Consider the following 23,869-nt stretch of genomic DNA (forward strand, 5'->3'; position numbering starts at 1 on the left):
AGCTATAAATTTCTTCTACCTGAAGGAATATATATATATATATATATATATATATATATACACATACATACATACCCTAGGCCTCTAGATTCCATGTTAGACTACAAGGAATTTTACAGGAAAATAATTTAGTGAACTAAATTGTACCTTCAGATGGAAATTTAGTGATACAAGTCCATAGAAACCTTAGCACCAGTACTGAATCTACAAGACAGTTCAAGGTGACTGAATCTTGGCTACTCTGTCAAGGCACCTTCCTTCTTAGCACCCTCAAGAATATTTTAGCATCAAGCAGAAGAGAGACATTAATCACACCTGGACCCACCCATCCTTGTACCCCAAGCTCTCCAGGGAAGTCTCACAGTGCTCAGGACAATGAGGACATTGAAAATCAGTCAATACTGATTGCTGTGATTATAAGAGCTCTCACATAATTAAGACCAAGACCTACGGCTGCCCCAGAAACTAACATAATAGTTAGCTTATAGTCATGAAACCACTGAATTCTGTATAATATTCCTTGGAACCACTGATTTTAGCTCTAATAGGAAGTAGGATTTCCTTCAAATTCTCTAAGTTTAAATACATCTTTAACAGTGTTTTGCCATTCTTTTCAACATCTATTTAGCCCTATGCATTACAAGTTAAAACAAGTCATTATTTACAAATAAGGGGCAAGTGAAAGAGCAGACAAATTTGGAAACTTTCTAAGAGTCAACAGATTATGTGCATTTCAAAAATGAAATACAGAACCAAAAATATGATCATTTATAAGGTTGCTGTACTCTTAAACTCAAGAGGGATTTTTAGCCAAAGAACATTTCTTTGGATTAAATATGATTCTTCTTGATATATAATAACAACAACTAAAAAGGCTTAAACTTTTACAATGATGGGTTTATTTTCACAATAATAAGAAAACTGACCACGAGTTAGCTTCTTGAAATCAAATGAATTTCCACTTAGTTAAGAAGTGTTATTTAGTAAGTAAAAGTAAGAAGTCTTATTAGAAAGATTCTACACATCTGCTCTTTAGTTTCTAAGAGAGAGAAAGCTGATATAATCACTTAGGCTTGCACACTTCAGTCAGGGATCATTCAGGGTTATTGAAAATCATAACACGCATTTTCAATGATTGGCACCTTCAGAACTGCCTGGACTCAGGCAGGAGCACACAAACCTGCACTAAGACTTCCTGAGGGTTTATTTGTTGCTCCAAATCCAAATGTGGAGGCCCCTGTGGTGCTGCATCCAAAACCAGAGCTAGTTCCAAATCCTGGTGGAAGGGTAATAGAAAAATATACAATGGTACATAAAACACAAGTTAAAGGACACTTACAAGTAAAACCAAAATTACCAGTCAATTAATATATACAGTGTTGAGAAGGCCAAATAAATACAGTGTTGAGAACTCTGGATTTATCAAGGAAATATCCTTAATCCTTAAAAGTATTAAACTTTGGATATATTTCTTGAAAATATGCTAGATATCTCATTAACTACTCAATTACAATTTTGGATAAAGTTATAGACGTATTTATCGGAGAGGTATTTATTCTGAAAAAAAGACTGAATAAATTAAATTCATAAACAAGCATAACATGCAAATTGTAAATATTGGTACCACAGGAAAATTGTATTCTGCTTTGCCAAAACATTTTTGAATAGTCTTCCCCACTAAGAAACTGCCTAACTACACAAAAGCCAGTACTGCAAGTCAACGCCATAACTTTCCAGCACACTACCATCCTCATTAATAGTGGCAAATGTGGAATAGGGCATGTTTTTCCTTATTTTATTAGCACTTAAAATATTATTAAGTAAATCTGTTCATTTACAGATTCTAGGTATTGAAGACTAATTCCCCATGTGTTTGATATGAACACATCTAAACTCTTTTTAGGTTATCCTGAGATTAAGATTGACAGTTATCAGGACCTTTAATTCTTTAAGCAAACTGAGTTATATAATAGATCACGAGAACTGAGCTGCCTGCCATGAGTCTAGTTACAGGACAGAATCTATATTGAGTCATAATGATAGCCTGGAGGCTTCTTCTATTTTAGTGGAAATAAATAAATCTTAGTCATCAGACTACAATGTGATTGTCAAATACAATTAATGCTAAATTATCCATATCAAAGAGTTGTGAAAGCACGTATATTTAGCATGGGTTTTAATGAGTTTTTAATACCTTACTAATTTATGAAACTATTAATATAAGCTCCACTACTTATGCCTATATGTGTACAGTCAGATCTGCCCAAAGTACATGGAAGTGGACAGAAGTCAAGCTATTTACTTTATAACAAAATTAATTCCCCATTTAGTCTCATTTTGAGGAGTGGAGAAGACAATGTAAATCATCTAGAAACAGACTGGAGTCCAAAGTAATATTAAGACTACTAAATTTTAATAATTCAATTAAAGCTAAGGAATTCTCAAGTTCATTGTTCAATATGCTGATTGGGGAACTGAAACATCCTGACCACCTCTCATAGTTTTAATGCATTTTTGTATTTATTAATCACAGAAGATGGAGGGATTCTTTAAGTTCTAACTCTAACATTAGGAAGCAATGATTATGTTTAAAGAATCACTTTTGCTAGTTTAGAGAATCAATTTTGCTAGATGGAACTTTAACGTCCAAAATAGCAGCAGACCCTGTTAGAATTATTTTTAAAACAGGTTATCAATTCAAATGTATAATAGTTCAATAAAACATTAGAAAAGTTAAAGTGTACCTCCGAGGTTTGAAGAACCTAAGCCACTTGATTGCAAGCCAGTACCAATACCTGAGCCGAATGGCGTTCCAAAACTAACTCCCAGAGATGGCTGTGGCCCTGGTGTAAAAAAAAAAAAAAAAAGAAAAAAAAATGGGGGGGGGAACAAATTTGCCTTACTCTTTCAAGATTAAAGTTTTTTTATCAAATTATTTAAAAATAGAACAGAGATTACTTTTTAACACATTCTATGTTAAAACTTTTGTTTTCAAGATGTCTTTCTGACCTAACTGATCAGCCCCAAGTAATCTACCCCCTCAAAAAAGTTCTTAAACAAACCTGCCTAGAAGAATTCAATTAGAAGAGGCTTACCACCACAATGAAAAGTGTTTAATTGACTACATAACCCAAAGTCTTTAAGGTATCAGGAATTATAGTTCTTTTAGGTATAGACCTACAACTATTTTAAATCTCTCAATTTGTCTTCTGATAAAACTAGCTGGTGATTTTTTTTTTATTTTTTAAAACAAGCTCCTCTGTTACAGTCAAATATCAATTGATCCAGAGATTGACACTAACATAGTAAAACTCTGTTACTTCATAAAACTACCCAAAAAACTAGGCATGATTTTTCTATATGATATATAAATGATAAATATAAATAATAGATAAAAAACAAGACAATGTTTAATTTTATTAAATTTATTGTTCATTTTAAAGCAAACCAATTACACAGTAACATGACAATTCCAACTTGTTCACAAAAAGTGATAATTGAGTTCTATTCTTATGTTCTGCTACATCACACCACTTATCACCTGATTAAATGATAGATAATGAACATTTACAAAAGGCACCACTGCGCACCTTGACAGATCGAATACATTCACAACTTCATTTCCGAAGCTCCTTTCCAACATTCTGGAAAATGTACTCAGATACAGAGCCACTTGTCATCCTTTTCCCATCTACTACGTCAAAGATTTTGGCTGAGATTGTTTATCAAGAATAGCATCAGACTTACTAGCCCCTCTTCGTAACTATTTTTTTTTAAACTAAGCAGAATACAAAAATCTAAAAATCTCTCATTTGATAAATAATTTATGAAAATTACTCAATAAATTTAATAGTACAATCTTCAGTCTTGTCTTTTTCAAGCACAGTGATCAGTGCATCTCAAAGTTTAGGGAATGCCAAAGTAATACAGATATCAACATTTAAATTTAAAAAGAAATGGAAGCCTTCAAGTTGTCCAATGAAGAATGAATGAGGTTTGTAGATTTGAAAGGTAGTGTAAAATTATAAAGCATTAAGAAAAAAACAAGAAGAGGAGGAACTACAATTTGCTTCTCTGGGACAAAAACTGGACTTTCCAAACAGCTTTTATCCAGAAAATAAAGAACAACTAATAGCAGCCAAACTTTACTACTCCTAAAAAAATAAATTAAAAAAAAGAATTTCAATTTTACATCCAGTTTGAGACTGATTTGAGAATAAATACTTGTCTAACAGCTCTTTTGTAAAATGTTACTATAGGAAAAAGAAATGAAGCATATTTTATTATTTCTAATAAAAATAATAAGTAGAAAACACATGTCCAGTTTCTTTTACTTTAAGTATCATATGTTAACAGGAGGCACTGCTGGTGAAGACCCTAAAGAATAATGTACACCACAGCCCTCAGTCTTACAGGTCGGTCATAATAAGTCACCCAAACAGCATGCATTTTGATGTGGATGGGTCTGATTTGAAGAGCAACAGGACAGTTTCTCTAATCATTATATTCAGAATCTCAAGACTAATAATGACAAGACTTTCCATTGCACAAGAGATACATGATATTCTGAGCTTTGTACCTTGTACCTTCACACAAATTCTGAAGGCAACATTATTTATAAAACTAGTAGGCAAATGTATAACATTTTTAAATAGTAAAAACTCATGGTAAATATCTCCCTCACCAAAGTATTAGCATATATTATACTCTGGTCACCATATATATATATATATATGTGTATATATATATATATATATGTTTCACTATTAGAAAGCAGAATCTTAAATACCTTAGGCAAAAGTTACGTAAACAATTCAAGTCTGCTTGGGATTTGAATACTCACTCATTTAATGAGAGGCTCTTAGTTCCATGCACAAAATCAAATCAATAGTAATATATTCCAATGATTGCTTAAAGTGAATCTTCACATAGAGTAACATTTTACAAAAGTTGTCATATGATTGAGTAACATACAACAAAATCAAGTTTAGCACTGTACTTCATATTTATCAGAATAAATTCTTTCTTAAATGTAAAACTGCAGTCACAGAAAAAAGATTAAAGTGCTAATTTTTCTTTTTAAAAAATTTCCACGATCACCAAAATTGCCTAATGTAATTAATGCAGTTAATTCTTACATGATCTTTTAAAATAATTTTCTCCCCAAACACCAAAAAAATGCCCTTTTCCCAATTTGAAAAATTTTACTCTTACTGACTTAATGGGGAATGTTCCTTTGGTTGTTAAACACAACAAAAATCACAAAACCACAAAGAACTAAAAGGTTAAAGGTTCCTATTTACACTATACCTTAAATGTCCAAATCTTTCCTAAAAGCTAGAAAGCAGAAATTCCTCACAAATGTCTCAGCTCTCCTTAAAAACAGCAGCTAAGTCACATGAGAAAAATCTTACTATGTAAACATCAAGAACTTTGAAGTTGAAGTGTCAAACACTACAGCAAAATCCAACCCCAGCCTGACATGGCTTGAAAAACAAAATGAAACAAAAATCCTATCCTAATGTAAAATTATACAGACAAGCCTAATGTGAGAGTCTAATATAAGCATTTTAGGAGGCTTGAGAGACACTTGCAGACAAGTGTAGTCAAGATCCACTAACATGTAACTTGCTCGTTTCACTGCTGGTTTTCCATCAATTCTTGCTTCAGAACACACAGCCATAAATCACACATGCCTAGCCCCTATAGTACATTTTGCTCACTAAGAAAGCATTGGGGATTGGAGGTGTAGTTCAGTGGTAGAGTTAAGTGCTTAGCATATACCAGGTCCTGGATTTAAGCTCCAGTCCCACTAAGAGAGAAAACAATGAAGGGTCTGTGTCATTTAAGTCCATCCAAAGACAACAGAGCAATTACTTTAAAAGCTTAATTTTTCCCTATTTACATTAATGAAATTTTAAAAATCTACATGCAGACAAAACCCAAACTTTTCTAATAACTTACATTCCATACAGATCACCAATGGTGTGTAAAAATGTAGAAGCTCTGCCAGCTTCACCTAGATGATTTAAATTTGTTACTGGTACTTAAAATATTCCTGAGGGATATTAAAAAGTAACCAATAGGGGCATTACTAAGTGGTTATACTTAAGAAGTCATTACCTACCAGAGCCCATGAACCTCACACTCACAGTAAGTGACTACTGACTAAAAACTGACATTGTGAATGGGAAAGTTGAAAGGGAATGGACTGACAAAGTCATTCGGTACACAACAAAACAGACATGGAAAGTTTATCATCATCTGCCTATACTGAGTTCTGGATGGCCTGTAATGCTGTTATAAATATCCAAATGACCCTAGCAGAAAAAAAGGGAAGAGAGCCATAATACAAAATTATTACCACTATTGTTTAAATTCTTAATCCTAAAACTTCAACAACTCAAAGTGAAAACATGTCTAAAGACTATGAAGATTAGTAAATTTCAGTTCCTGTCACTTAAGTAGACTCTAAAATTGCAAGCATACAAGAAGCAAGCTGTGGCTCACTCCTATAATCCTAGTGACTCAGAATGTTGAGATCTGGGGCCAGGAGTTTGGCCTTGTGGTAGAGAGCTTGCCTAGCATGTACAAAGACCCGGTTCGATTCTTCAGTACCACATACATAGAAAAAAGCCGAAGTGGTGCTGAGGCTCAAGTGGTAGAGCTCTAGCTTTGAGAAAGTCCAAGGACAGTGCTCAGGTCTTGAACTCAAGCCCAGGACTGGCAAAAAAAAAAAAAAAATATTAAGATCTGAAGATCTTAGTTCTAAACCATCTGGGCAGGCAAATCCACAAGACTCTTATCTCCAAAAAAGCTGGAACTGGAGGTGTGGCCCAAGTGGTAGAATTCCAGCATGAGGGGAAAAAAGCCAAGTGAGAACGCAAGACCTTTGACTTCAAGCCTCAATACACACAGACACACACACACACCCTGGCACAAGTACCTACCAAAATTAAAATATATCAAAGGGCTCTTTGGGAGTATTCCTCCAAACTAAACAAATGTTCACATGCTCTCTACCCACCACACAGAACACATACATCTATCTTTGTAACCCCTAAGCTTGGCACAAAGTCAGCACTATATTTATAGATTTATACCCTTTAGCCAAAAATATGAGTGAAAACATACACACTTCTCAAGATGAAACAGTCTAGATAAGAAAGAAAAAAAAAGTTGACAAGTGACTGCTTTAAGTTTGGTTATTCACCATAGTATAGTCATGTAGAACAAAACATTTTGGTAACTGACTTTTCTCATTTTATTTCTTCAAGGAAACTAATTAATTTGAATAAACACCTCAACCCATATCTTCTGATCTATTTTAGGATGAAAAATGGGCTTTAAAAAGTAAAATGGCACTAAAGTTGGTTTATGATCATGAGAACTGATAACAGTAATTGTTGGATGCATTCTTCAGAGCAATCAACTCCATAGTGGCTTTTTCCCTTTACACTGGAGAGCAGAACCCTACATTCCAACCAGCCATGGAACATCTAGACAGTGCCCATGCTAGCTGCCAATCACATGGTCCAGCCATGGAATACAAAGGATTTGGTATAAATCTACCATCAGCCCTTCATTGATGGCAAAGCAATGACATCAGCTTCATACATGAAGGATTTCTTTAAACAGTGATCAGAGATGTTTCTCTAGTACAGGCAGTCTGAATGTAACTGAAATATACATTTTAAAAAATTTCCTTTGTACTATAATTTACTATTAGTTATGTGGACTACTTAGAACATACATACTATGGAATAAATAAGGCCACTCAAAAATTTATAAACGATGAAAGGACAAAAAAATCCATATCCTATGACCAACTTCAAACCTGATAAAAGGGACAATAGATAAATCAAACACTGAAAACTATACTGTGGGTCAGGCGCCAGTGACTCACACCTGTAATCCTAGTTACTTGGGAGGCTGAGATATCAGGATCACAGTTCAAAGCCAGCCAAGGCACTAAAGTCCATGAGACTCTTATCTCTAGTTAATCACTAGAAAACCGGAAGTGGTGCTGTGGCTCAAGGGACAGGGCAGTAGCCTTGAGCTGAAGAGCTCAGGGATAGCATCCAAGTCAGAGTTCAAGTCCCATGACCAACCAAAAACAAAACAAAACTATATGAAGAATATCTCTATAATTAGAAGTGAAATTAAACCAGGAGTGAAGGGATCTGCTTTCCAGTATTTCACTAATTATCTACCCAACTTCCCAGAAGCTACTTCATGTGCACTCCATTTCTCAAACATCTTCCTGCCTGGGCATCAACAACTCATTCCTACAATCCCAGCTACTCAGGAACTGAGACCTGAGGACTGAGATTCAAAGCCAGCCCAGGCAGGAAAGCCCTTGAGACGCTTTTCTCCAATTAATTCCCCTCAGAGCTATAAGTAGAACTGTGGCTCAAGAGGTAATAGCCTTTAGTAAAAAGCAAACAAACAACCAAAACAAAACAAAACAAAACCAACGTTGCAGATAGTGGCCAGGCCCTTGAGTTCAAGTCCCAGGACCACACCAAAAATAAAACAAAATGTTCCTACTTCTGCCACTATGTCATTCATTTTGAGAAGATATAATTCTAGCATGTGTATTCTTCAAAATTTGGTTTAAAGGGTCTGTATTATTTCCAGACAAAGTACATACAAGTAACATGTGTTATGATCTTTTCCACACCTCTTCAGTGGATAAATACGCTGAATGTGGGCATGGTGCAGTTATTATGTAGGGAAAATGAAAAGGCACCATCTACCAGTGTCACACATGTAAATGCAACATATGGATGGATGGGCTCTGATTTTAAAACAATAAATGATACAATCACAATTTTAGAATCTAATGCTATTCGTAAGTGTACCTCAGTAGTGAAACATCATGTTCTAATAGGGCTTTTATAGCAATACAGCAAACATTATGCAAAGTCACAATATTCAATATCTGATATTTAATTATTGCTAGACTACCCTGCATTTTTTGTCAGGTATGTTTGTAATTGTGTCTATCACAATTTTTGGATTGTACTGGAACAGCTATTTATAGAAATTTTATCAGTGCTCACACAAAAGGAAGACTTATAAAACTGCACATAAATGCTCTGCATTTGAACAGTAAGAAGCTATAACTTGAATGCATTCAGACCTGTAGCAGGCTGTTGCTGCTGTGTAAGTGTTGCAGCCATGGCAACGGCTGCTGCATTTGGCATGGTGCTGAAAGGAGTAGGTCCAGTAGTAACTCTGGGTGCATTCTGCCACTTCTTAGCTTCCATTCGCCTGGCTTCAAACACATCTACAGCATCTCCCAAGAACATTTTCCGGTAGCCAAGGTACTGTTCTTTGAGCACCTAAAGAATGAGGAAAAAAACCTTAAATGCACCAGAGATAAATTATCAAATACACACCTCTATTATTCATATCCCAGTAAGTTGTAAATTAGAGAGCAAGTAATATATACTAATGTAAGAAGTCTTCAGTGTGAGAGTAGCACTACTCTTCCCTATTTTTCTCATATGCCACCTAAACTCTACTGGTTTTGTGAGATTTTTTTTTTTTACAAGTTAACTAAACTTTTAGGAAAGCAGAATAAAATCAAGTATTACATTACATGAAATTTTCTCTCAAATGCCTAGCCGTTTCATAATTTCTAGACTGTAAGCCAGCATTAAATATAGACTTGTTACATACATTTTCTATAAAAAGCTAAGTGATACACATAGTGAGGGTGGAGGGCATAATAAAAGCTTATTCTTTTTTTTTTAAGTACACAAAGCATGGAATTCTAATTGTATTTTGGTGATATTAATTTGTCAGCTACAAGCTTTAGTGTTACATTTCATTATTAGAAAAGACAAGTAGATATCCGAGTCTCAAACACATCAACTCAATTGTAAAAGCTTATTCTTTATCAGTATTGTTTCATTATTACACAATGAAGATGGCTGAGCTAGCATCCCAAGAAGCAGAAAAACGACCAAGTTGTCCAATGCAACATAGGTGGTAACTATAGCTAGTAACATAAATGATCCTATTTCACATTAGTTACTGAATATGTGGTTTTGCTCATCATACTGATAGTGACACAAATGAAATTTCAGACAATAGAACTCAAGAAATATTAAGAATTTTCAATGTAATTAAAAGGAGATTTAAAAACACCTGAATGAATTCCAAGAAAATGCAAATACATACCTGAAGCATAAAAGGCAATACAAGACAATAAAGATGAATTCGAAAAAGATACAGAATATAGGGAAAATGAAGTTGAAATACTGGAAATGAAAAAACTCGGTAACTTGAAAATTCAGTTAAGAAGTTCGCTAATATATTGGATAAAATGGAACATGAGTAACAGGGCTTAAAAATAAGGTAGATGATTTAAAACATTCAGATAAACATAAAGGAAAATAATAAAGTATGAGTGCAACAGCAAAGATCATGAGACATAACTAAAAAATCAAATTTATAATTCATGAGCATAGGAAAAACAGAAGTGCAAGCTAAAGGCATGAAAACATAATCAAACTGGGTGCTTATGGCTCATGCCTGTAATCCCAAACTCTGAAAGAAAATAATTGCCACCCTAAACTGTTATATCTGATTAAAACAACAAAACCCTCCAAGGATGTCTACTCTCCACTCTTATTCAATAGTGGAACTGAATTGTTAGCCAGAGCAATACGAATTCAATTTATGAAGAAATAATTTTTTATCCCTATTTACCCATCCTACACTTGAAAAACACAAAGGACTACAACAACATAAAAAACAACCTCTTAGATCTGCTAAACACTTTGGTAAAAGTATCAAGATAAAAAGAACATTAAAAAAAAAAAAAAAAACAGTCTTAGGCTGGGCCCAGTGGCTAATACCTGCAATCCTAGCTACTCAAGAGGCTGAGATCTGAGGATCAAGGTTCAAAGCCAGCCTGGGCACAAAAGAACCTGAGACTCTTATCTCCATTAACCCCTAGAAAACAGGAAGTAAGTCTTGGCTCAAGGGTAGAGCAGTAGCCTCAGGCCCAGGGGTAGGGTGGTAGCCTTGAGCTGAAGAACTCAGGGACAGCAACCAGGCTGAGTTCAAGCCCCATGACCCACCAAAAAAAAAAAAAAAAACAGTCCTGGCGCTTGAACTCAGGGCCTGAGCACTGTCCTTGGACTTTCTCAAGGCTAGAGCTCTACCACTTGAGCCACAGCACCACTTCCAGCTTTTTCTCTGTATGTGTTACCTAGGAATCAAACCCGGGTCTTCCTGCATGCTCGGCAAGCCCTCTACCACTAGGCCAAACTCCAAGCCCACCAGGGGCTTTTCTATACAATAATAGACTATAGAATGAAATCTGGAAAACAATTTAGTTCACAATGCTTAAAAGAATAACAAAATACTTAGGAATAAACTAAGGAGGTAAAAGACTTCTATAATGAAAATCATAAAATGTTCCATTATGCAAGGAGCAGCAGAATTAAAACAAAGGATAAACTGATACTGAGGAAATTGTGGAAGAAACTAGCATTCAAGCTTTTCCTAAAATATAAAGCTGTTTATTTTTACCGGTCCTGGGACTTGAACTTAGGGCTTAGGATCTGTTTCTGAGCTTTTGTGCTTGAAGATAACACTCTACCACATAAGCCACAGTTCTACTCCAGGCCTTTTTTTTTTTGCCAGTCCTGGGCTTGAGCTCAGGGCCTGAGCACTGTCCTTGGATTTTCTCAAGGCTAGCGCTCTACCACTTGAGCCTCAGCACCACTTCTGACTTTTTTTTATGTATGCGGTACTGAGGAATTGAACCCGGGTCTTCATGCATGCTAGGCAAGCACTCTACCACTAGGCCAAACTCCCAGTCCCTACTCCAGGTCTTTTGATAGCTAATTGGTGGTAAGAGTCTCATAAACTCTCCTACCTCTGAACCTTGATCCTCAGATCTCAGCTGCCTGAGGATTACAGGCATGAACCACCGGTAGTGGGCATGAGCATAAGGCTTTTTGTTAAGTGGACAATTAATTGTACAAAGGACTTTCATTTTAAAAGTCCAGTTGTGTCTAGAATGCTTCTTGATTCTCCTCCTCCACTCCCTATTCTCCAACCAGACTCGCCACATTGCTGTGTTCCATACTACATGTGTAGATAGTGTTTTGTCTTTATTCACCCTCCTCCTAATAACTATAATAGACAAAAAATGGTTCAACTTCCTCACAGTCTTTTTTTTTTTTAAGTAAATGTTATTTAAAAGGTTTTTCTAATGGTAAGGCCATCTTTCAACATATCAAATGCTTTTGATATAACAAAGTAAATACACTACTAAAAAAGATGTCTCAGCTCCAACAAATTTCTCTGGCCCTATATGATAATTCAAATTACTTTCTTCAATCCTGCCAGGGGACAGTAAAAATAAAATAAATGATGACATTAATAATAAAAATTTAAGCCAGGCACTGATGGCTCACACCTGAAATCCTAGCTACTCAGGAAGCTGACATCTGAGGTTACAAGACAGCCTCCAGAGGAAAATCCTTACCTCCAATTAACTACCAGAAAATGGGAAATAGAGCTGTAGCTCAAAGTGGTAGAGGACCAGCCTTTAGCAAAAGAGCTCAGGCTCTAAGGTCAAGGCCCATGACCAACAAAAATAAGAAGAAATAAGAAAAAAAATGAAGCTGAGCGTGGTAGCTCACACTTATAATTCTGAGGCCAAGATATGAAGATCTTTATGAAGATCTCGGTTCAAAGCCAACCTCGGGCAGAGTCCATGAGACTCTGATCTCCAATTAATCACCAGAAAACCGGAAGTGGTGCTTGTGGCTCAAAGGGTAGGGCACAGCCTCGAGCTGAAGAGCCCAGGGGCAAGGCCCAGCCCAAGGGATAGGGCAGTGGCCTTGAGCTGAAGAGCTCGTGAACAATGTCCAGGCCCAGAGTTCAAGCTCCACGACCGCCAAAAAAAAAAAAAAAAAAAAAGTTGAAAAAGTTAATGTTCTAAAACTTCAAAATAAGCAACTGGGCTAAAAACTGAGAATTGAGAAAGCATGGAGGCAGAAGAGTGTGCAATGTGAGGGAAACTTTGTTGGTGATCTTCCCCAGTCTATCCTCCTCTTTCCCACATTCATATATAAAGCGGCACACAAATTTTAGTTCTTCTCCTTCAGATGCATAATGAAGATCTGCCTCAGAGACATTACAAAGATGATTTGTCTTTGTTTCTTGTTTTTTAAAGTCAGTATCCACCACAAATCCCTGCAATTTCCAAATTTGTTAATTTAACTGTGGTATGGCCTGGGTGGAGTAATTTAAGTCTGTTTCAACATATTATCAAATGAAAGAACTTAAACAAAAACACCTGTGTGAGATTTCTACAATGAATACCTAGAATTAGGAAGCTGCTCACAACAAACAAGCTGAGAATAAGTGGCAACATACCAAATCTGGTCAACAAACGTTCTTTGGTTCTTGGAAATATATTAAAGAAAAAGGAACTGAACTCCAATGCTAACAATACAGCCAAAATCCTGTCTCAAGAAACAAAGAAATTGGTAATGGAAATACAAACATAACTATATAGACATATAAACCTATGACTCTATAGACATAATGTTTTATTTCATAAATTGATGTTTCTATGACATACAAACCCTTAGCCTAATTTTGATTAAGTTCTAAATACTAAGTCCCAGTGATTGTAATTACAGATTCCCTCCTTGAACACTTGTTTGTTAAACTTGTCATTTAAAATATGATGTAAACATAAGCCATATAATGAATGATTGTTGTTCTTAAGGTACTATGTTATCTCTCATCACTTTTGCTGCCCCTTGATTATCTCATATTGTTACAGTATCTCACTTTGTTACCTGATATATCGGATATATTTGTATTTGGTTATCTGAAATTGGATAGGGAACACAAGATGAGGGGTGGGGGGGAGGGAAATGGGGACCAAGACATGTGAAAGGGTATCAATGTATGGGAATTAATGCACCATCTATCTGGCAAATATCATGTAACCCTTCTATTAATTACAATAAAAAATATATGAAAAAAAAGGAAGAAATTAGCTACTCAGGAAGTTGAAATCTGAGGATCAGGGTTCGAAGCTAGCCTTGGTAGCAAAGTCCATGAGACTCTTCTCTCTAATTAAGCACCATAAAGCCAGAAGAGCTATAGGAGTCCTAGCCTTGAGCAGAAAAACTCAGAGACAAAGTCCATGCCCTGAGTTCCAGCTCCAGAATCAGAATAAAACAAAACAGAATAGATTAAATGATTAAATGTTGAAGCTATGTCTATTATGTTTTATTAAAAAAAAAAAACCTTCCTCTTATCAAATAGAATGTTTTTCCAAGTGAGGAGCAGAAAGTCTAAGGTTAAAACATGTACCCTAACATCTATGGTGTACTTTACTCCACAGGAAACAGAAATTCTGCTCTGAGTGTAGAACTGATCCAACAAGCTGATATGGATCATCATGGGTGGAATGAGATAGGAGTACCTGTGTCCTATTCACAGCAGTATTCTACTTCTGGGTTCATTTGAAAATCTTCATAATAATAACTAAAATAGACTTTAAAGTGACAACCTATATTCATTTTTACCAATTTATTTATGTATTTTTTTTTTTTTGCCAGTCCTGGGCTTGAACTCAGGTCCTGAGCACTGTCCTTGGACTTTCTCAAGGCTAGAGCTCTACCACTTGAGCCCCAGCACCACTTCTGGCTTTTTTTTTCTATGTATGTGGTACCGAGGAATCGAACCCGGGTCTTCATGCATGCTAGGCAAGCACTTTAACCACTAGGCCAAACTCCCGGCCCTATTTATGTATTTTTTAGGCTGGTCGTGGGGCTTGAACTCTGGGTGTGGACCTCTTCAGCTCAAGGCTAGTGCTTGACCATTTGAGCCATAGCATCACATTCAGTTTTCTAGTGGTTAATTGGAGATAAGAGTCTCGTGGGAGGTAAGAATCAGCCCAGGCTGGCTTTTAACTGTTATCTTCAGATCTCAGCCTACTGAGTAGCTAGGATCACAGGCATGAGCCATCAGCGCCCAGCTCATCTTTACCAATTTAAAGCAATGTTTATTATAGACTAATTTTTTTATTTAAAGAATTTATTAACATTGATTTTTACATCACATTTCAAATAACGTGTTTAACAACAAGTATTCAAGAAGGAAATCTCTATATACAATCACTGCACTTAAATTTTAGAACATAATTAAAATTAGGCTGAGGGTTTATATGTCATAGATACATATTAATCTGTGTAATAAAACATTATGTCTATAGAGTCATAAATTTTTATGTCTACGTAGTTGTATTTATATTATAGATTAAGTTTTCAAAAAAGCCTAATAAAAACTCCTAACATTTTGGCCTAAGGTTTCAAATTTGTAAAAGCAAAAAGCTTAAAATGCATTATCATTTAAAAAATGATCCAATTTGAACAGTTAACTTCTAAAATACTGATAAGATCAGGATTTTTTTTTGTTTTGTTTTTTGCCAGTCCTGGGCTGGAGCTCAGGGCCTGAGCACTGTCCTTGGACTTTCTCAAGGCTAGAGCTCTACCACTTGAGCCTCAGCACCACTTCCGGCTTTTTTTTTTTTTCTATGTATGGTACCGAGGAATCAAACCCGCGTCTTCACGGATGCTAGGCAAGCACTTTAACCACTAGGCCAAACTCCCGGCCCCATCCGGCTTTTTTTCTATGTATGTGGTACCAAGGAATCGAACCCGGGCCTTCGTGCATGCTAGGCAAACACTCTACCACTAGGCTAAACTCCCAGCCCTAAGATCAGTTTTATACAATATTTTCAGACTTGCTTTTAGCTGCTTTGAGTTTTAAAGGATTTCCTGAAGCATGGATTAGAATTTATACTTGCTCATATGGAAAGTGTACTTCTGCTTGATTATGTTTAAAAAAAAAAAAAGAAAAGAGAAAAAAGTGTACTTCTACTTAACATTTCACTTCAGCAAAAATTTCAAACTAACATTAGTACTTGAGGACTAAAATAATTATAGTCTGGAGATGTGGCTTAAGTGGTAGAGTACCTAGTGAGCACAAAGCCCCAAATTCAAACCTTAGTAACAACAACAACAAAAATAAGCAATAAATTATTCACATACTTTATAAATACTAAGTGTTCCCTCTATTTAGATCAAAGAAATGAAGCTGAAGGAATGGTTCAAGTAATAGAGCAGTCCTCAAGCAGGCAAGCCAAACAAATATGAGGCCCTGAGTTCAAACACCAGTACTTCTAAAAATAATAATAAAGTAACAGAACAAAGAATGTTATAAACATGTTTTTAATGCAATGGCCAACATATATTTGGAACTGTATTAATTTGGTGCAGAAAGTTTTGCTAGGAATGTTTATTTTCTGCAGTGCTATTTATACTGGTGAAGAGATGGAAACAATATGAATATCGAACAGAGGATGGTAAAACAAACATACCAAAAATGGTGCTATAGGAACATGTATATTAATGGGGGAAGTTATTCCCATTGTACAGACTGTATTGGGCATTTGGATCTTTTTGAAAAACAGACCTTTATCAAAGGTTATATCCGCATACAATTAGTTTATAAGTCTTAGTTTATGCACTTACATATAACTTGAACTATTTCTGTAATAAGCATGACCACATGTATTCCCAAATGAACACATGGATCTAGACATCCAGATGTATGAGATGACAATGTTGACAATGAATGAACACTTACCTTAACATTTTCATGAATAGACTGAAGTTGTGCAGCTAAAGCTACAAATGTTTGATAAATTTTCTGCATAGCCATTGATAAATCTATAAAAGAAAATTTTGTTGTAAAACAAATACAACCATTTTATTTTTCTACAACTCAAGGCCTATTTTTGGTACAGTTAATGTGTAAGAGAAAAACCTCCATCTATGTTCCTATGCTTGAAAAGGTGGCAGATAAAGAAGATTAAGAGGATATATATGTATGTATGTATGTATATATATATATATCAGTAATCTGAGAAGGGACAGGCCTAGGACCTGCTCTTGTAGCCCTTGTCATAACAGTAACGGCTCACAATGCAGTATTTTATATTTACAGGGAAATCTAAGACTATTAAGGGAATTTCCTTTTGCTTAACACAGCCACTAGTACATACCTACCATAGGATGAAAGTTCAGTCTCTTTCTAACCAATAAAATAATAGTATTATCACAAAGCAATCCCATTGTAAGCATCTTACCTTGAGGAGTTATATGTGAATTATTTGCTTGTGTGGCAAGATGATTTTCTAGTTCTTCAATCTGCTGTCTGTACTGCTGAAGCTGGACCTCAAATTGCTGAACCAAGATTCTGAAGTAACTACAAAAACACATTTTAAAAGTCAGACCAAAAGTTCAAAAACATTATTCTCTTTATATTCAAAGTACCAAATAAGTTAATTTGATATATAATTCACAGGTTATGGAAGAGAAAGAAATGAAGAAAGGAAGAATGTAGTCATAATATTCAATACATATCCTAAGGAACTAAAAAGTTGAGGGGAGGGATTGGTTTCGGAGGATTAAGGAAAAATGATGAAAAGTGTGATATGGATCAAGATGCACAGTACTCAAGCTGTTTCATGAAATGTTACAACTACTTAAAGATAAAGTAACTAGAGATCATATCACAGAAGCAAAAACTTAGAAATGCTGTAAATAAATATCATTATTCTCAGCACCGGAAACAAATGCACATTAATGGATGCAACACTAAATAATAGTCTTTAGAAGTAACAGGATCATCCAAAATAAGGAAGGACTCCATAATCATAGATAGGAGCTTAAGGAGATATCCTCAAGAGGATCCTGGATCTGAAAAATTACCCTAGTGTAAATAGCTGTGAATTCTCAGTAAGTTCAATGTTTTAATCAATCACACTGTATCAATGTTAATTTCCCACTGTGATAACTATACTGCATTAGCACTATGGAAAAGAAAGCAAGGAAAGGTATGAAAGGAACTACTATCTTTACAGTTTTCTCTAAGTCTAAAATTATCAGATTTTATAATCAAGTTTTCACAGTAGTAAGAGGAATCTGAGTATTTTCTATAAGAAATGAGCAACAATAAAAGCTCTCTGAAAATGTAGCACTGTTGTCAGTGTGAGGAACACGTCAGAGGAAGTATAGTGCAAGCACATAACACACTGATGTGAGTAAGGTAACAGGAGTTCCATTGTAGGTTTCCTTATTCTGGTTAATTGTACTAGTATATGACCAATTCTTTTTTAAATATACACTAAAATACTTGTAAGCAGTTTTGAAGGAAAAAATGTATACAGAGAACAAGAAACAAGGCAGGTAAAAATGTTAATATATCAAGGACCTGGATAAAAGCCACGCAAGAAATTTTTGTGCTATTCTTGAGACTTTTCTGTAAGTCCAAATAGTAAAAAGCTATAAGGGAAAAAACACAGGGCCAGGAATCCAATAGACTAACTACTTACCTCCTACATGCCTCTGGCTTCTTTACCAGAATAACAGCTGTGGAGATTTTGTGACTACAGTAAGCAAAGGTCAGCATGGACAGCACTGAGTGAATTCCTCCACAAATTGTAAGTATCCAGGACATATCAGTTATTATCATCAAAGATGGCTCAAAGTTCAAGTCTCAGCCTTTACTTATCCTTTAGTAAAATGGGAATGATAAATTATCGTCTTGGGCTAGGAGCATGGCCTAGTGGTAGAGCGCTTGCCTCACATGCACGAAACCCTGGGTTCAATTCCTGGGTACCACATACACAGAAAAACCTGAAAGTAGTGCTGTGGCTCAAGAGGTAGAGTGCTAGGCTAGCCTTTAGAAAGCTCAAAGACAGTGTCAAAGCCTGAGTTCAAGCCCGAAGATATACAGCTTGTATATTATTACTGTTCTGTTTCATTTCTTTTGAAAATTTTATAGTACTGAACTCAGGCCCTGTGCTTGCTAGGCAGATGCTCAATCACTTGAGCTATACCATCAGCCCATTATGCTTTGTTATAATAGGAAACACTTGTTTTGAAAAACCTAGTAACTTACTCAGCAGGAGCTGTATTTTCATGTTGAAGTCCAGGTGGTGTTTTCTGTGTTCTTAAAGCTATTTCAGCATTCTTCAACTCCTAATGTATCAGAAGGTTTTTGTTTAAAAAAACAAAACAAAAAAAAAAAACACGTAATTAAAGAGCTAGTTAAAAATATTGCTTCTGGACAGAGATTTCAAACAATACCAGCTGGAGGTTCATGCTTCAATAAGAGATATGTGAAGTTGCTTTATAAATTGTGAAGCTTCTTTCAAAAGAAGACAAACTTTTAACTAATTTTATGATAAAACCATAATAAACTGCTGGTATATTTTTGTTTTGTTTTGTTTTGTTTGCCAGTCCTGAGCTTGAGCTCAGGGCCTGAGCACTGTCCTTGGACTTTCTCAAGGCTAGAGCTCTACCATTTGAGTCTCAGCACCACTTCTGGCTTTTTTCTACATATGTGGTACTGAGGAATTGAACTCAGGTCTTCGTGCATGCTAGGCAAGCACTCTACCACTAGGCCAAACTCTCAGCCTATGCTGGTATATTTAACAATTAAGTTCATGAATTGTACAGAATTCTAATGGAAAAATCTATCCTGCTCTTTAATATACAAATGTAGAGAACACTATTTTAAACAAAGGGAAGCAGAAACAATAATATAAGCTGATGTTGACAACAACATTTGGATGCTTCTAATACTTCAAGCCTTATGATGAAGGCTTTATTATTTTGGTTACTTCTCAATAATAACCTTATAAAGTACATAATGCTTCTTTTCTTATAAAGAAATGTAGTTAGAGCCACATACATTTCATGAGGCTTGAACTTGGCCTGGGCCCTGTCCCTGAGCTCTTCAGCTCAAAGCTAGTGCTCTATCACTTGAGCCATTTTCCTGGTGATTAATTAGAGATAAGAATCTCAGGGATCTTCATGCCCAGCCTGGCTTTGAACAGTTATCCTCAGATCTCAGCCTCCTTAGTAGTTAGGATTACAAGTGTGAGCCCACTTCAACTTCTATTCTTTGTGTGTGCTAGTTCTGAGACTTGAATTCAGGACCTGGTTGCTGTCCTGAACAAGGATAGTTCTCTACCACTTGAGCTACAGGTCTACTTTGGGAGTTTTGGGTGGGTAATTAGAGATAAGAGTCTTATGGACTTTCCTGCTTGGGCAGGTTTAAAATTATGATCTTCAGACCTCAGCTAGGACTATAGGCATGAGCCACCAGGGCACATAGCTCTACTTCCTTTTTACTCTTAAACTCACATCTGCATTCAAATGCCCTGGAAAGGTCTGGATCATCAAGCTTGAGTTTTGCCAAATCCAGACTTACAAGGTTACAGTGCAGACAATTCAGCATGCCTATGTCATACTGCCGATTTTTGCTCATTATCAGTTTTTCCTTTCAAGATTCAACATAGAGGTACCATTCTCTAGATGGTAAGAACACATGCAAGATCACTCTGTGCCCCTAACATACCCTGTATCTGGAACATACTATCCTTTGTTGATTTAACACTTCCTAGATTCCCTAGATAACTTTTGGTCCTTAATTTCTAAAGTCACAGTATATCATTTTAAAAAACACATTAATTGAATGACTAAACAGTAATAAAATACTGCTCAACCAGACGGCACCCAACTCCATACAAAAAGAACTAATCATAATCTAGTTAGTTACGTTATTTGCCAAAACAATGAAGTTATACACTTTGATTTTGGTCTATATTGCCCTTCAAGATTTGCTTGTTTTTCTTTAAAAAGCTTTATTTGAATGAAATGCTTTGGGACCAAATAGTACTGATAACTCTTTGTGGGATTCTTTTTTCTTTCTCTTTTTTGCCAGTCCTGGGGTTTGAACTCAGGGCCTAGGCTTTCTCAAGGCTAGAGCTCCACCATTCAGCCACAGCCACTTTTGGCTTTTTCTATATATATGCTACCAAGGAATTGAACCTGGGTCTTCGTGCATTCTCGACAAGCACTCTACCATTAGGCCAAACTCCCAGCCCAGGATTCTTTTTGCAATCAAGCCTGATACCGGGGCTTGAACTGATGTGATGCCTAATGGCTGGTGCTCTACCACTTGATTCATGCCTTCATCTTTAGCTTTTTGTGGTTAACTGGAGGGAAGAGTCTCTCGTTTGCTCTGCCTGGCTTCAAACTTCGATTCTCAGATCTCAGCCTCCTGAACAATTAGTATTATATACATGTAAGCCATGAGCACCGGACTCTGGAGTAATTCTTAATACTTTCTCAACTGGTAATTCACTATAACCTAGGAGCCCATTCCTAAATGTTGGAAATAACAGTACAAACTCAAACCTATTTTATTTGATGTAGCCTATAGTTTTCCAAACTCAGCTCAAATACTTTTCCTTAAGCAAACTGTTTCCAACCTTCTTCCTTTATAATATTCATGCTCTCCTTATATCTCTTACAATTTTAGTAACAACCCATTGCCTTTTTTAATCTCTAAAGACTATTAAACAAGTCTGCTACAAAAACATATTCCATATATATTTGTGGATGAATAGTTTTAGTTACAGTGAGTCCTACTGCAGCAATCATTTCTCACATTTGACCCTTATTTTCTAGTGTCATATTCTTGCCTAAAGGAAAAATTAGCATTTTCTTTTTCCTAGAAAGTACCTATCTGCTGATAAAAGGAAAACAAATGAGAAGGAAACATAGGGAATACTATATTACCAAAGAATTTGTAAAAAACCAGGAAAACTATTAACAGACCAACAATGGTGGTTTTTTTTTATTGTTGTTGTTTTTGCTGTTTTTCCAATCCTAGGGCTTGAACTCAAGGGCCTGGGCACTGTCCTTGGGTTTTTCTCAAAGCTAGCACTCTGCTACTTGAGCCACAGCACCACATTCAGCTTTTTCTGTGTATGTGATATCAAGGAATTACAGGGCTTCATGCATGGTAGGCCAGAACTCTACCACTAGGCTACACTCCCAGCCCAATTTAGCTACTCTTAAGAAACAAAATAGCTAAGGGCATAACTATATAATTGGAGTACCAGGCCTGACGCTGAACTTCTCAACTTATTGACAAGGTTCTCTACTTATTTTCTTATTTATATACTGAAGATAACAGTACCCACCTCAAAGAGCTGCCGTGAAAACTGAACAAGGTTAACAGATGAAAGTTGCTTAAGATACTGTTGCACATGGTAAAACAAGTAACATTACATGAATGATCTAGTTTTCTAGTAGTATATGTGTATCACCGTTTGTAATTATATAATCCCCATCTCATCTTAGAAAAAAAAGCAGTAGAAGCATCCTATGGTAAAATGGCTATATGATGGTATACCTGGGCAGTTTCTACTTTCAATTTGTCAATATTGAGGGTGTTTCTCTGCAGTCCACTGGCAGCCAGTGACAGAAGCTGCTTCAGGGCTTTAATATCCTCCTGGACTTTAAGCATTGCTTTTGAAGACATCCTACTAATTTCTTCCTGGACCTGTTTTTGTTCCTTCACAAATTTCCTAAAATAGTAAACAAGACTGAACTTGAGTATATTAAGAAACAAAACTAAAAATTCACCTATAATTCACATTGTAATAGAACAGCAGTTACATAATCCTTATTTTTCTTATTTTTTAGAAGCCATAAAATTTTAACCCAAGTTAAAATGTAAAGGAGGAAATGATGTTTCCCTTAAAACAGATTCCAGAATTCTTTCAACAGTAATTATCTAATTCCATTTGATACTCACTGGAGATTTTCCACATCCTGACAGATGACAGGAGGGAGGTTTTCATCTTTCAGGGCTTTACTATCCCTAAGAAAGAAGTAACAGATGCATAAAACCCATCAGACTTTAAAAAAAAATGAACATGAGTTTTCTTAGAACACATGTTAAAATATAAGAAACTACAGCACTGTTTTCCATTTGTACTTTCTTTGGATGTTCAAAACTTCTTTATAAAGGAATATATATATATTCTAATTGTTTAAATAATTTTAGCAATTTATCTAAGAAATCTGACATCTCTTCTAAGCACATTTGAAAGAATAAATGTCTAACATCAGAAAATACTACAGATTGAATGTAATGGTGAACTAAGTTTGCTCTGGCTGAAGAATTGTACAAAGATCCTATAACTTATGGTTTTATTCAATTTAAAAATATTAAAGCATTAACTAAATACGTTAATTTCTACAAAACTCATAAAAGAAGTTCATTACTTCATTATTAACTTCACTGTCTTCTTAACGTGCATTGGAAAAGAAAAATACATCTTAAATTAACAAGGGAACCACAAATGATTAATGAAATCAAACAACTAAATTCAGCTTACTGAATCATGTTTCATAACCCTAGAGTTTAGTCTCTCAGCTTCTTCATTTAAACTTTTAAAAGTTTGTATTAGGGAAACTCAACTTATAAATTACATTTAAACATTTCAAACAAAAAAAATCCAAAACTAGAAAAATTTCTAGCCCCAAATATTATATACAAAGGACATTCAACCAAAATCTATTACAATTAATAACAAGCTAAAATATACACAGGTAATAGGAATTTGATGAGAAAATATAATTGGCAATAAAAATGATCATGATAAGACGGGGCTCAGTGGCTCATGCCTGTAATCCTAGCTACTCAGAAGGCTGAGATCTGAGGATTGAGTCAAAACCAGCCCAGGCACTACTAAAGACTCTTAAGAGACTCTTATGTCCAATTAATCTCTAGAAAAGGGGAAGTAGGACTGTGGCTCCAGGGGTAGGGTAGTAGATTTAAGCTGAAGAGCTCAGGGGCAGCAGCCCAGACCAGTTCAAGCCCCATGACCCACCAAAAAAAAAAAAAAAGGTCATGATAACTGGTGATTAAAAACAATAATTGT

At 35.6% G+C, this 23,869-nt stretch overlaps 1 protein-coding gene across 2 annotated transcripts in view; it reads right to left on the reverse strand.

Moving 5' to 3' along the window:
• The window catches only part of Nup58 (nucleoporin 58), a 51,275-nt gene that overhangs the window by 9,166 nt on the left and 18,240 nt on the right, over window positions 1-23,869 (reverse strand). For both annotated transcript variants that reach the window (XM_090342386.1, XM_090342385.1), the window contains exons 7-14: window positions 22,738-22,803; window positions 22,333-22,507; window positions 19,024-19,103; window positions 17,207-17,325; window positions 16,705-16,787; window positions 9,146-9,347; window positions 2,745-2,843; window positions 1,181-1,276 (exon numbers count right to left, since the gene is read on the reverse strand). In XM_090342386.1, coding sequence (XP_090198512.1) covers window positions 1,181-1,276; window positions 2,745-2,843; window positions 9,146-9,347; window positions 16,705-16,787; window positions 17,207-17,325; window positions 19,024-19,103; window positions 22,333-22,507; window positions 22,738-22,803 — 920 coding nt within the window. The remainder of the gene's footprint in view (window positions 1-1,180; window positions 1,277-2,744; window positions 2,844-9,145; window positions 9,348-16,704; window positions 16,788-17,206; window positions 17,326-19,023; window positions 19,104-22,332; window positions 22,508-22,737; window positions 22,804-23,869) is intronic.

The sequence above is a fragment of the Megascapheus bottae genome, chromosome 11 (genome assembly GCF_031878675.1).
Source record: "Megascapheus bottae isolate mThoBot1 chromosome 11, mThoBot2.hap1, whole genome shotgun sequence".
Taxonomy (NCBI): domain Eukaryota; kingdom Metazoa; phylum Chordata; class Mammalia; order Rodentia; family Geomyidae; genus Megascapheus; species Megascapheus bottae.